Source organism: Squalius cephalus, assembly GCF_949319135.1.
Source record: "Squalius cephalus genome assembly, chromosome: 18".
NCBI lineage: Eukaryota > Metazoa > Chordata > Actinopteri > Cypriniformes > Leuciscidae > Squalius > Squalius cephalus.
Genome location: NC_137139.1, coordinates 19,671,831 through 19,684,868, shown reverse-complemented (window position 1 = coordinate 19,684,868; position 13,038 = coordinate 19,671,831). Strand labels below are relative to the sequence as shown.

At 36.8% G+C, this 13,038-nt stretch overlaps 1 protein-coding gene across 2 annotated transcripts in view; it reads right to left on the bottom strand.

The window, feature by feature from the left end:
• Window positions 1–13,038, bottom strand: part of LOC307146373 (rho guanine nucleotide exchange factor 10-like protein) — a 32,151-nt gene that overhangs the window by 4,815 nt on the left and 14,298 nt on the right. For both annotated transcript variants that reach the window (XM_079850307.1, XM_079850306.1), the window contains 6 exons: window positions 12,527–12,654; window positions 11,284–11,384; window positions 11,003–11,124; window positions 2,815–2,901; window positions 1,225–1,439; window positions 940–1,097 (listed from right to left, as the gene is read on the bottom strand). In XM_079850307.1, the coding sequence (XP_079706433.1) occupies window positions 940–1,097; window positions 1,225–1,439; window positions 2,815–2,901; window positions 11,003–11,124; window positions 11,284–11,384; window positions 12,527–12,654 (811 nt within the window). The remainder of the gene's footprint in view (window positions 1–939; window positions 1,098–1,224; window positions 1,440–2,814; window positions 2,902–11,002; window positions 11,125–11,283; window positions 11,385–12,526; window positions 12,655–13,038) is intronic.

The following is a 13,038-nucleotide window of genomic DNA, read 5'->3' as shown; positions in this document are numbered from 1 at the left end:
TTGGCTAATTTGGAATCCCAAAATTTAGAGTCTGGGCAATGGAAGTGTAGCATATGAAAAAACAAAACAAAAAAACATTTTTAAGCACCTGGATGTTTTGCCAGCCCTACTTGCAAAATATTATGTGCACAGATGAAGCCAAAGGTGTTTGAAAGTAGTTAGCAGCTCTTAAGAAAAACTGGGATGGAGGGACATCATGGGGCTTTGCAGCCTTGGGATCTGCACAGCTTACTATCATTGACAGAAAAATCACTTCCCAGGTTTATCAGGTCATTTTGCAGGAGGATGTAAGGTCATCTGTTCGCCAACTGGAACTCAGAGAAGTCGAGAGATTCAACAGGACAACCATTTCAAGCACAGGACTAAATCATATACAAAATACACCATCTGATGTGGCTCAGTCCTGACCTTAACCTGACTGAGATGCTTTGGCATGACCTCAAGTGAGTGATTCACACCAGACATCCCAAGAATATTGCTGAACTGAAATGATTTTGTACAGAGGAAACACTTTTTCCCACCCTGCCCTGTGAATGGTTACATGGTGTGCCCAATAAAAACATGCAAATGCATCATTGCTTGTGTGTTATTTGTTTAAGCAGATTGCATTTGTCTTTTGTTGAAGATTAGATCCAAGAGCTCACATATTGTTTCCTGCAAATGTAAATCCAAAGTAAATGAAAAAAGAATTTAATTTATAAAATGTAACATTGTAGATTTTATTAAAGGGGTAGTTCACCCAAAAATGTTTTATATCACTATTTACTCATGTCGTTTCAAACCTGTGCGACTATTTCTTTTGGAGAACACAAAAGAAGATATTTTGAAGTTTTGGTTGCTCAGAATAGAAAAAGAAAGTCATACAGTTTTGGAACGGCTTGGGTCTGAATCCCTTTCATTTCTATTTACACTGAAAATTACACTATAAAATGATTCTACCTTCACTCTTTCTGTTGTAAATGGCAACTTTTCCATTACTTAGTCCAGCGAACAGAAAGTTGGCAGAGTGTTTCAGGCATAGAACCGGGCAGCCCTCAGGGTTACAGAATGTTAGCAGACACTGAGCAGCGGTGTCCACACTTCCATAAACCAGGATGCTTGAAACACACACACAATATTACAAGCTTTTCCCAAGGGAAAAAAGTTATTAATTATTAATTTCTGCATAAAATTAGCAAGGTAATGACTACAGACCAATACAGGTACGTATTCAAAAAGACTCACTTGCCATCCAATAATCCTACACAGATGGTGTTGCCGATCTTGGAAAGAACTTCAGAGGTCTGTGTCTCTAGTTCTTCATCAGAGCTTGGCTCTGGGATATACTCCAGACAAAGCACCGGGGAACCTAGAGAGAAACTCTTGACAGATCGTGGAGTGGTTCGGTTAAGGGAGAAAATCTCCACCTGCCCATGAGAGTCGTCACCCCCACTAGCCACCTGTGCAGTCGGAAGAGACAACAAAAAGAAAACAAACATGAGAAGGAGGACATCCAGTGCCTGAACTCAATGACATGGCCCTCAGAGAGGCTGCAGGCAAAAAAAGATGGAAGGAAAAAAACGTGGAAGCACAGCCACGAGATAAATGATTTATAGAATGTCTTTTGATGTGGAATACTTCATGTTTGTTTCTCGAGCTGCCTTTCGAGAAACTTTTAATACTGCTTCCCTTTTCTTTTAAATGTCGATCAAACTATTCTAACAGTGTTTTTTTGAGGAGCTCCTGCTACGATCACATAAAAGTAAAATTCCATGTAGGAGTTGTGATTCAGTCAGATTTGAACTGGTTCATGGCCTCAAAACTTTTTAGTGGAAATTATACAAGAGACTTTTCACTGTTTGTCTCCATTTTTATGACTGCATGTCACACTGTTATATTGAATGAGTCATTGAATCATTCATTCAACTGACCATTTCATTCAGGAACAAAACAAGTGACTGTGGACCTCTTGACCACTTTTCTTTGTTCAATTTGACCCAAGTGTTCAAGTGGGCGTGAAGACAGCAAGGGTGCATAGAACTTTTGATTCCCAAATTGGACACACTAATAGCATAGTGATGTAAAAATGCAAGTTTACTTAGACGTTATTTGCACATTAAAATAAACTTTTAATTGTCTGTTCAGTAATGCCTATTTAACAGACAATACAAATTAGTAATTGCGGTGCTTCTAATTAAGTGATTAAAAGCAGTTGCAAATGTTTTACAAAACACACATACTCATCTCTGTACCAATAATATTTGCCACACTTTACGTTTTACTACCAAATAATCTGCAATATCTAATTCATTTTACTTACACTGTAAAGTGTAATGAGTATTCCGAACAACGGCACTCTACCTTTTATTTCTAAAATATAACTGAATACTGTGCATTGCAGAGGCAAATTATGCTTAATGTGCAATAGTACATAAAATGCTAAAAGGTTCAAACCCTGCAAGGAATAGTCCATGTGCTATTTTCATTGTGCCTTTGAGCAAGTATACGGTAGTGTAAGTGAATAAAAAAAAAAAAAAAAAAAACCTATGCCAAATGACTACTTTAGTTAAGTGTGATAAAACTGGAGGTCTGTGAAATTTGCATATTGTCAGTATGTTTAAATGGGGAGCTTAGGATGTTCTCTCTTGTGCCGTACTGATGACAGCCCTGGTCAGAGGTAGACTATTCAAATGTTTGTGTCAAAGATGAGGTGAGGGACCCCCAGGTGCATCATCTGAGATGTACAGAGATACTGTAGTATGATATTCCAGCACCAGTGGGCAGATTGATTTATAAAGGAGAAAAGATGTTGTCATTGTGCAAAAATGTACCTACCCAGAGGTAGCCCTGAGGCAAGGATGTGCTGGCGGCAGAAAAACCAAGAAGTGCACAGTGGACAGGGTTATATAGGGCAGCCTGCAACTGCAAAAAAAACAAGATAAAGAGATCACTTTTGAAAATCAGCATTAAATCAGCATTAAAACAGTTCAATTGCAATACAAAACAAAAATCATTTAAATTATATATACAGTACCAGTCATACGTTTTGGAGTAAGATTTCTAATGTTTTTAAAATAAGTTGATTAAAAATACACAAAAAATTGTGATATTCATATTGTGAAATATTATTACAATTTAAAACATCTGTTTTATATGCAAATATATTGTGTAATTTATTCCTGTGATCAAAGATGAATGTTGATGAAACTCACATGATCACATGATCCTTCAGAAACCATTCTAATATGATGATTTGATGTTCAAGAAACATTTCTTATTATTATCAATGTTCATAAAAATTATATTTAAAATTGCATATTGTCATTGCATTAAATTCTCATAATATTTAACAATATTACTGTTTTTTTGTTGTTGTATTTTTAATCAAATAAATGCAGCCTTGGTAAGCAGAACAGACTTCATTTAAAAACATTAAAAATCTTACCGATTCAAAACTTTTGACTGGTGTGTGTGTGTATATATATATATTTATATATGTGTATATATATATATATATATATATATATATATATATATATGTATGTATAATATATATGTCATGTTTTTGAACAAAATGTGCATTCAACAGGATATTTAAAAAAAAAAAAAAAGTCTTGACATGAGAATATTCCTTCAAGACAATTCAGTTCACTTAGCGGCCATCTTGGTAACATCCCCAAGCAGCGATGTCAGTAATAGACTTGCAAGAACAGCTACATGAATGATGAAAAAACTAAATTTGTCAGGGTTGCTGACAAATCTAATGAGATCAGCAAAATGTTGTGCCGGTCAACAAAAAAGGTAGGATATTATTCTGTTTACCCTCAAAGTAAGCATCTTCAGGCTCGATTTCATGAAGGCAAGCATTAAGAATGACCAGCTTTTGACAACAGGAATATTTGATAATAATAAAAAATGGCATTCTGTCACTCACAGAACTTAAGCTTGCGCTCAGAGAGATTTTGTTTTTTCATCATTCATGTAGCTGTTCTTGCAAGCCTGTTACTGACATTGTTGCTTGGGGATGTTACCAAGATGGCCGCTAAGTGAACTGAATTGTCTTGAAGGAATATTCTCATGTCAAGACTTTTTTTTGTTTTTTTTAAATATCCTGATGAATGCACATTTTGTTCAAAAACATGATCATTAGAGTACTGCAACAGTGGGATCAAAGAAAGACTGTTTTTTGCATGTTCAAAAAGCCAACTCAGAGCCAAAGGATTATCTAAACTCGAGGACAGAATTATTCTTTTTTTTTTTTGGATTGAAGGCTTTAAATAGGGCATGATAAATATGATGCACATCTTTTGATTTTCCCCTCAGTTTCAGAAAGTGATATGAAAGGGATTTCAGATTCTTCCGATTCATTTTAGGCTACCAAAAGCATGGTTGTTACGTTTTTGTCCATGTTTTGGCAGCTGAGGCGACTCTGATACATGCTGAGTTGCTGCATATCTAAAAGGGCTGGTGACCACAGCCAGCACTTGGCTTAAAAAGAGAAGTAAAATAAGTTAATTGACTGCAGGGTGTTTTGGCTCAAATTAGACAGACATAAGGTTATTAAACACCCATTGCCATTCACATATAATTTATGCACAAGCCAGACAAGCTATTATTCCAGGTTTAATCATCAACGGCCCATATGTCTAGTGACAAACCCACCCCTGCCAACACTATGTTATTATTAATTAAGAGTACACTGTTTGCACAGCAAGACAACACATCAATCAGCACATGTTGTAGTAACTTATTATTATTTGATTATAATAGCTCCTTGTAATTACAGCTCATGAGAAGTATACAACAAAGGTTTTAAGAGTTTGGGTTTTGTTTCATAATGGTACACTCTCAATGTTCAAAAGCTGTCATTTGACCCTTTCAAAAGGTTATAATATGTACCATTTAGGGACTGATATGTACAATTTTGGTACCAATATGTACCGTTTTAGGTACTAATATGCACTCTATATTTACAAAGATGTACCTGTTGAAAGGGTACCACCCCAGTGAAGGCTTTTGTGCCTGTATGTAATGAATGTATTGTCATGTCATGTCAAGATCCTGCCAGTAAATATCATGGCGTATCCAATTAAGTGTAACATCACACAAAATACAGAAAAATGAAACTAGTTTCTGGGTTGCTATTAAAGTAATACTTTGCCAAAAAAATGAAAATTGAGTCATTTGGACCACTTACCTGGTACTTTCACAAAGCTTTTTGAAGCTTGAAAGCTCTAGTAATCGGTGGTGTTTGTAAACACCTTCTATTTTTTATTTTACTTATTGTTCATTTTTATCAGCTTGAATAGACCATAATTACAGTTTTTTGCATACACTCAAGTCATGTTCTGTTATTGTGTTTCAAACTTTCCATTAGATAAACAGATGTATCCTCAGCTATGGCATTAAAGTCAAAAGCCAATTCTCCACTTTTAGCTACAAATCTGTAGAAATTTTATGAAGTTGTCCCTTTTTATTATTTGTAGGGTTTAAAAATATTATTGTAATATTAAGTTAATATGTTAAAATGTCAAGTTTAAATGGCTTAATTTTTTCAATTACCCATGAGGTTTATTTACTTAATTTTAAGGGAACGGGTTTTCTCACTTTTTTTTTTAAGTTAAGTCAACTGATTACTTTTTACAGAGTTCACTAAAGGACCAGCAAGCAACACAACAACACTAATTGAAATGGGGGACTAAGCAGGTTTTATATTTAATGTAATGAGAACCCATTACATTGCCATGACACATTAGCCTATATAGCACATTTCCATGGTAAGAGGATGACCTGTTTAGATGAAACAGACCTTATTGTGTTTGAGGAGGATCTTGCGTGGGAATCGCAGGCTGCTGCTGTCCCTCTCCTGCTGTGAGCCTGATGCTCAGCACTCTGATGTGCAAAATTTGCTGCAAACTCGCTCTTCCTGGATATGCACAGTGGGAACGGAGCCCCTTTTCATCTTAAGCAATCTACTGGGGCTAAGGCTTTTATTCACATTTTCCCCTCCATGGAAAAAACAGGCAGAATATTTAATATGTACATGAATTAGCCCACTGGAATTATTTATACAAGGTTCTGTGTCAGGCTTGTCATTTTCCTTTAGAATGTGCTAAAAATGTTGTGCTGCTGCATCTTACTGTAACATTTCAGAAAAACATCCTTTAAAACAGAAGCCTCCTAATGACCTGATGACAGATTTTTATTGTCCTCGTTCCAGCTTTCGATCTCAGAGCTCATCGTTACTTTTTTTTTTGTACTGATAATATGGGGGTGGATAGGTGTTATATGAGAAGACAGAGTTTAGACACAGCCACATTTGTCTCATGGGTGTTCACCCTGAACACAGACTAAACTTCACATCACATAAGCATCCGCTTGTCTATTCCTGCATCTTCTTTAGAAGCCACAGATCTGCCTCGCTTTTAATCTGCAGTAACGAAGGTATTTTCCCCAACACTCTTTTTACCATCAAACATTTCCCACAAAAAAGTTTTTAGGGCAGGTTTTTTATAGAGGTAATATTTAAGAACTTCTTCAGATCTATTCTGTCACATCAATTTGTGTACACAAATATAAACACAGATTCTTCCATTTATATGGTCTCTAGAAGCTTCTCATGTGATGAAGACAAGAAACTCTCTTCAACTTCGCTTTGGACTTTTCTTGGAATTTAAGGATCTTACCCATTATTCAGCAATGATTTAATTGGCTTGCTCAAAACTTTTCTTGTTGCGCACTGGGAGAAAACTGTGCAAGCAAGACGTCAGGGTTTGTTAGCATGGTCCAGTTAGCCCCTGAAGGTAGATGGTGTAGCGGTCAGGAACCTATGGCTCATGAGCCATGCATGGTTCTTTGACAAAAATTCTTAGACACATCACTAGAGATCAGCTTTCTGCAGAAAAGGCGAGAAAGCAGCCAATTACAATTTCTTTACTGATCAGGATACCGGAGTTAATGAAAAATGTAGAATAATAATATATTTTAAGTTGTACCGGCCAAAGTGCGTGTTCAGTGCTGTTCGTGAGTGCCATGACAGCAATCAACACCAGTCACGTTTTAATGGTAACCTAGAGCTCCTGCACTCAGATTCAAGCAGCTATGCTTAGCTTGTTAGTTGCAACGGTGAAAAGAAAGATTTTTAGAACAGAAGCGGAAAAGTAAAACTGGTGCTCTGCTTTTCCAAGAGACATTTCGAAACATTTCACCGGTTACTTTCACTTTTGCTGCAGAGACCTTTTATGTCCTATAAATGTGTCGTATATGTCCGTGTAATCCGTGCAGTTAGTTAGTAGTAAATAAGAAACATGGATTCTGGAGAAAGTAAAGAGTGGTATGTGCTTGATATTTATCAAAAATAAATATTAAAAGCGCAATAAGCCACGAAAGAGAACTAAATCCGCTACTGATAGGATGCTTTCTGCTTTCCAGACAAGCAAAGGAGCCTCTGCCTTTGGTTGCGCGCCTAAATGGTCAAATTCACACAGATATATGTAACAATGCTTGCCTTGGTGAGTATTCACATCGATGTAAGCACTCTGGGTCGCTCGCTCACTCCCTCACTCACTCCCTCCCTCCCTCACTCCTTCCCTCACTCCCTCACTCACTCCCTCACTCCCTCACTCACTCACTCACTCACTCACTCACTCACTCACTCCCTCACTCCCTCACTCCCTCACTCCCTCCCTCACTCCCTCCCTCACTCCCTCCCTCACTCCCTCCCTCACTCCCTCACTCACTCACTCACTCACTCACTCACTCACTCACTCACTCACTCACTCCCTCACTCACTCACTCATGGCGTATCCAATTAAGTGTAACATGACACAAAATACAGAAATGATGTTTCTGGGTTGCTATTAAAGTAATACTTTGCCAAAAAAATGAAAATTGAGTCATTTGGACCACTTACCTGGTACTTTCACAAAGCTTTTTGAAGCTTGAAAGCTCTAGTAATTGGTGGTGTTTGTAAACACCTATTTTTTATTTTACTTATTGTTCATTTTTAGCAGCTTGAATAGACCATAATTACAGTTTTTTTGGTTGTTGCTTGAAATCATTTTGCACACACTCAAGTCATGTTCTGTTATTGTGTTTAAACTTTAGATAAACAGATGTATCTTCAGCTATGGCATTAAAGTATAGCCACAATCAACAGCCATTTCTCCAAGCTCACGTTCGCCTCCACTTTTGAGTGCGATGGCCACATCTCAACACCTAATCAAGAACCGATGCAGATTTTTATTTTCCAATAATCTGTAACCATCGAATGTATGTAGCAATATGAAAGAATAGATCAGTCGCAGACTTAAATGAGAATATTTCATTACTACACTTCCAATCCAAATATTATATTTAGATAAGTGAGTATATTGAATATCATGGAGGCAAAGCAAGGAATCAAATCAACCGCAGAGAGTGCGTGAGCTATGAAGACATTTCTTCTAGGGACTTGTGAGCTACAGTACAGCAACACATTCAAACTCATTTCGGGCAAGGCTGGCACTGGAGTGTACTTCAAAAAGGATGATGACAGAATGCAGATGAAAGCAGATGCATGTTCCGAAGGTTAAGACGTGTGTTTGTTCAGTACCAAAGAGGGAAGATGTATACACGCTAGCTGAAACGCAAGCTGAATGCAAATGTAATCATAGAGAAAGTGAAGAGTTAGCTTGTGGGAGAAAGTTTGATTTGATCACAGACTAAAATACAAGGGACTATATTTAGTCCTTAATCTAAAACCCTCTGCCAGCAATGAACAATGGGTCCTAAGGCTGCAAACTTATGACTTCAAAGTAGTACACATGTGAGGCAAAAAGAACATCCGCCGTCAGAAGACATCAAAAACATCAGGTGCAGGATCAGGATCAGAATGTGAGGTTTATAAGAGCGACACCCAAAGCAGCCAGAAGACGCATCAGCCACACATCCAGACTTGATAGCGGTATGGAAAGAAATCATTAAAGGATGATTGCATCACTCCTTCAGAATAGTAAAGCATATTCAGCGGCAGCAAATGAGCTGTGAAGCATTTGTTATATTGCTTCCTATGGAACACATTTGCTATGGGACATTAGGGATTTGGGAAGACATTTGAGCCACACAAAAAAAAAATCATTTCATAGCAGTCAGGTAGACAGAGCTAATGAACCAGAAGCATTTAAACCCAAACCCATATTTTGTGGACAATGAGAAGACGTGGCCATAAACCATACTGATGAGTGTTGGTAAAATATATTGTACTATATTACATTCGTGCCATTGCAAGTTATCCTTACATTGTTTGTCTGCTTTACAAAAAGTAATGTACAGAAATGAATCTTCTTAGCTGGAAATGATTATATAGCTACGTATGTTGGAAATCCAAACATTTATAAACACACTTTTTCCTGAAACATGATGGCATCCAGTGTAAAACATTACTGATGGTTTGGAGCTTTCAACACATTCTTACTGATGCTTTTAATAATATCACAAGTCATCCTCATATGTTACAGCTAGATAACAGTATCTTAGAGGCAAATCCAAAACTCAAAATTCAAAAACTATGTTGAATACACTGTAGAAATCAACAAGCCACTCACTGAGAATGAATATTGAGATACTAACCTCAACACAATGGTAGTTCTATGACCAATCATAACAGTACTATAAAAGCTAATGGGAGAACAGAACCAATAAAGATAATCAAAACTAGACTGGCAGGAGGTCTTGGTTAAAAAATGTGAAGTCCTGTGGATTAAAAGCACCAACCAGATGTTGTGAAGTTGCACACAGACCTGGAGTTGTAGAAGAGGAATGCCGTATAAAATAAAAGATCAAAGCTCTATGTAAATGTAAGGCAACATGTGTTTGGTTCAGACACCCTGTCTGATTGCAAATACTATGTAAGATTGCCAGTTCTCCATGGTGTGCAGTGCTGATATGACTGTGTTGGTCAAGCAGTAAGCAGTCAATTACAGACTTCCGCATGCATACCAATGAATGTCTGAATGTTAATCTGAGTACGCTCTGCCATGTCTTAGATCAAACGCTGACTACCCAAAGCAAACTTTTTACCCCCCATACAGGAAAAACATTGCTCATTTGGTTGCAGATAAGGGTCATTTCAATATTAACTCCAATAATGTTGTAGGATAAATAAACAGATACAAACGAGACTATTGTTGCAATACAATACAAGAAGTAGAGTTCTTATTGAAATCTAAGGAAGATTTTATAATCTCATTGCTGTCTAAGATAGGGGTTTTCAAACTTGAGAGGGACCCCCTTTCTAAAATAGAAAAATAGCTATACATTTTCATGTGCAAAGACCCATTTCCAAAAAAAAATAGTTTTTTTTCTGTGAGAAAAGTTATAAATATTATATCAATATTATGATACATTTGCTTTAAAAAAAATTTGTCATCCCGTCTGTACTAAAATCCAAAGCCAATTATTAAATATATGGAATATTTATGTTTTAATCAAGTTGACTGTGAAAGTTTCTATCCATTATTACAGTAATATTATTAGATATATAAACCCAAAGGGATTTTTTTAAAATATATTACTATATTAATTTATATATTATTTTAATATATTCTAAAAACATGAAACGTATACCTTATGAATTAAATCTAATATATTATATTAAATATATTTATATATGACACATATTAATAAATATTATTCCAAAGTATTTTTATTCAAAAAAATTGAGTTAAAATAATGAATAAACAATAAATGCTTAATATCTGCAGACCCCCAGCATCCCCTTGAAAACATCTTGTCTAAGAGAAACAGTTGAGATCTCATTTTTTCTTTTCTATAAGTAGAACAGCACAAGTCAGACTTTTCACCACTAACAATTCACTTACAAAACATGAGGGAGAGTAAAAGATGACAGAACTTAAATTTTTCAAAAAACAACGACATAACGTGACTTCTGTGTGTAGCTCGATAGTTTGTTTCAACTCTGTGTTCTTTACTAAGTATACACAAATGCAAAATCTGTTGAAGTGGTTGGATATCTCTCACTTACCTTCAGATCTTGCACTTTTGGGGCAAACACAGGCACCCGGCAGGCCAGTAACGGGCACCAGAATGGAGGCTTAGTCTTTTCATCATCCTCTACACACACCCATCCAGGCAAGTTCTCTTCTCCTACACATACAGTAATAAGCTTAGCCAGAGGCACAATACTGTCACTGAAACTGAAAGCTAAAAACTGGAACATTTATACAAGAGAATGAACCCATGAAAATGATAAGTGAAAGATTCATGTCAAAAACCTGTTACTCATGTGTGAGAGGCCACACTTACTCAGGGCGATTTTGGCCAGATGCAGGCGATTGACCCAGGAGATTTTGCTAATTGGACTGGGCGTACCTAAGACCACGGTGAAACTAACTGGACGGCCAGACCTGTCAAGAGATACACACACACACACACACAAACTGTGAAAATCCAAGAGGGATTTAACACAATCAAAATCCAAGTGAAACAAAGCCTCTTTCAGCTCCACGCATGACTAAAATTGTACAGCTGTATTTGTGCCAAGAGTCAAAAGAGTTTGGTTCTGCTAAAAGGGAAAAAAGTAAGGCAACAACAAAAGACACAATTCAGCTTAAAGCAGGGGTCTTCAACGGGGGGTCCACAGCGGTACGGCAGGGGGTCCGGCAATTACTGTTTGATCTCAAAATAATATGCTTTTTGCATTAAACAATATTTAGTTAATTTCACCCAAAGCTTTCATTGTGCTTCCCACGCTATGGTGTTTAATAGTAATGTAATGACTATGCTGCATTTACTTGAATAAAAAAAGAAAGTAAAAACAGTAATATAGTAAAATATGACTACAATTTAAAATATATATATTTTTTTTTTATGCATTTAAAAATGTAATTTATTCCTGAGATGGCAAAGCTGAATTTTCAGCATCATTAATCCAGTCTTCAGTGTCACATGATCCTTCAGAAATCATTCTAACATGCTGATTTAGTGCACAAGAAACATTTATTATTATTATCAATGTTAAAACCAGTGGTGCTGCTTAATACTTTTGTGGAAACTGTCCTGAAAAAAAATTTGGATTAAAATATTGAAAAGAAAGTCATTTATTTGAAAATAACATAAATATAATGCTGGACTATAATAATAATAAAAATGTGAAGGTTGTATGTAACAGGGGGTCCCTGCTCTGTCTCATTATCCACCAAGGGGGTCCTTGGCCTAAAATAGGTTGAAGACCCCTGCTTTTAAACCCTAATGGTCCATTAGAGTTCATGACCAGAGGTCTTAAAAGCTCTTAGTTCAGCCTTGCATTTAAACTTCCATTTGATCAACAAAAGTCTTTTGGCCGTGTGGAGCGATAGAGTAACTCCAAAGAGCCTGTCAAAGACAAATCCAAGAAATGTAAATCCTTCTGGTACAAGTATGATGAAATGGATGAATGCGTTTCAGTTAGAGTAACTGTCTCATCCGCCCACATTTGAAGGGAATTTAATGCACATCTCTATTTTGTGTAACCTGTGCCCACTGGCATCAGTGGGTAGTCGACACTCACTTGTCAGGCTTCCCAGGAACCATCAGCCGTAGACGGCACTTGTTGGCACACTGGATCTCGTCCTCTTTGATGCGGATAAGCCTCTGAAGAGCCATGCACCAGTCCTGTCCCACCGTAGTGTTGAGATTCTGTACACGCACACAGTCACATTTACGGGAGACAGCTGTCAGACTGACTAAGCACCGGTTACCACAATTAGCACCCTGCTTTTGACATTAACAACACAATAAGCGCAGAGAGAGGTTAGAGAGCGAAAGAGCCTCACACAGGAACTGGGAATAGGTATTATTATAGCTATTATAATGAGCTATTCAAATAGCGAGGTCAACAATGCAGTTTGAAAATTCTTAGCAGGCGTGCTTTAAAAGGGATGGAATTACAGAAGAAACTTTGGTAACACTTTAATTAAAGCCTTTATGTATGATGCATTATAAAAGTATTTTGAATGCATTAATTATGCCTTGTAATGCACCTCATAATGCATTGTATGATCTCATGAATAATTGTAACCC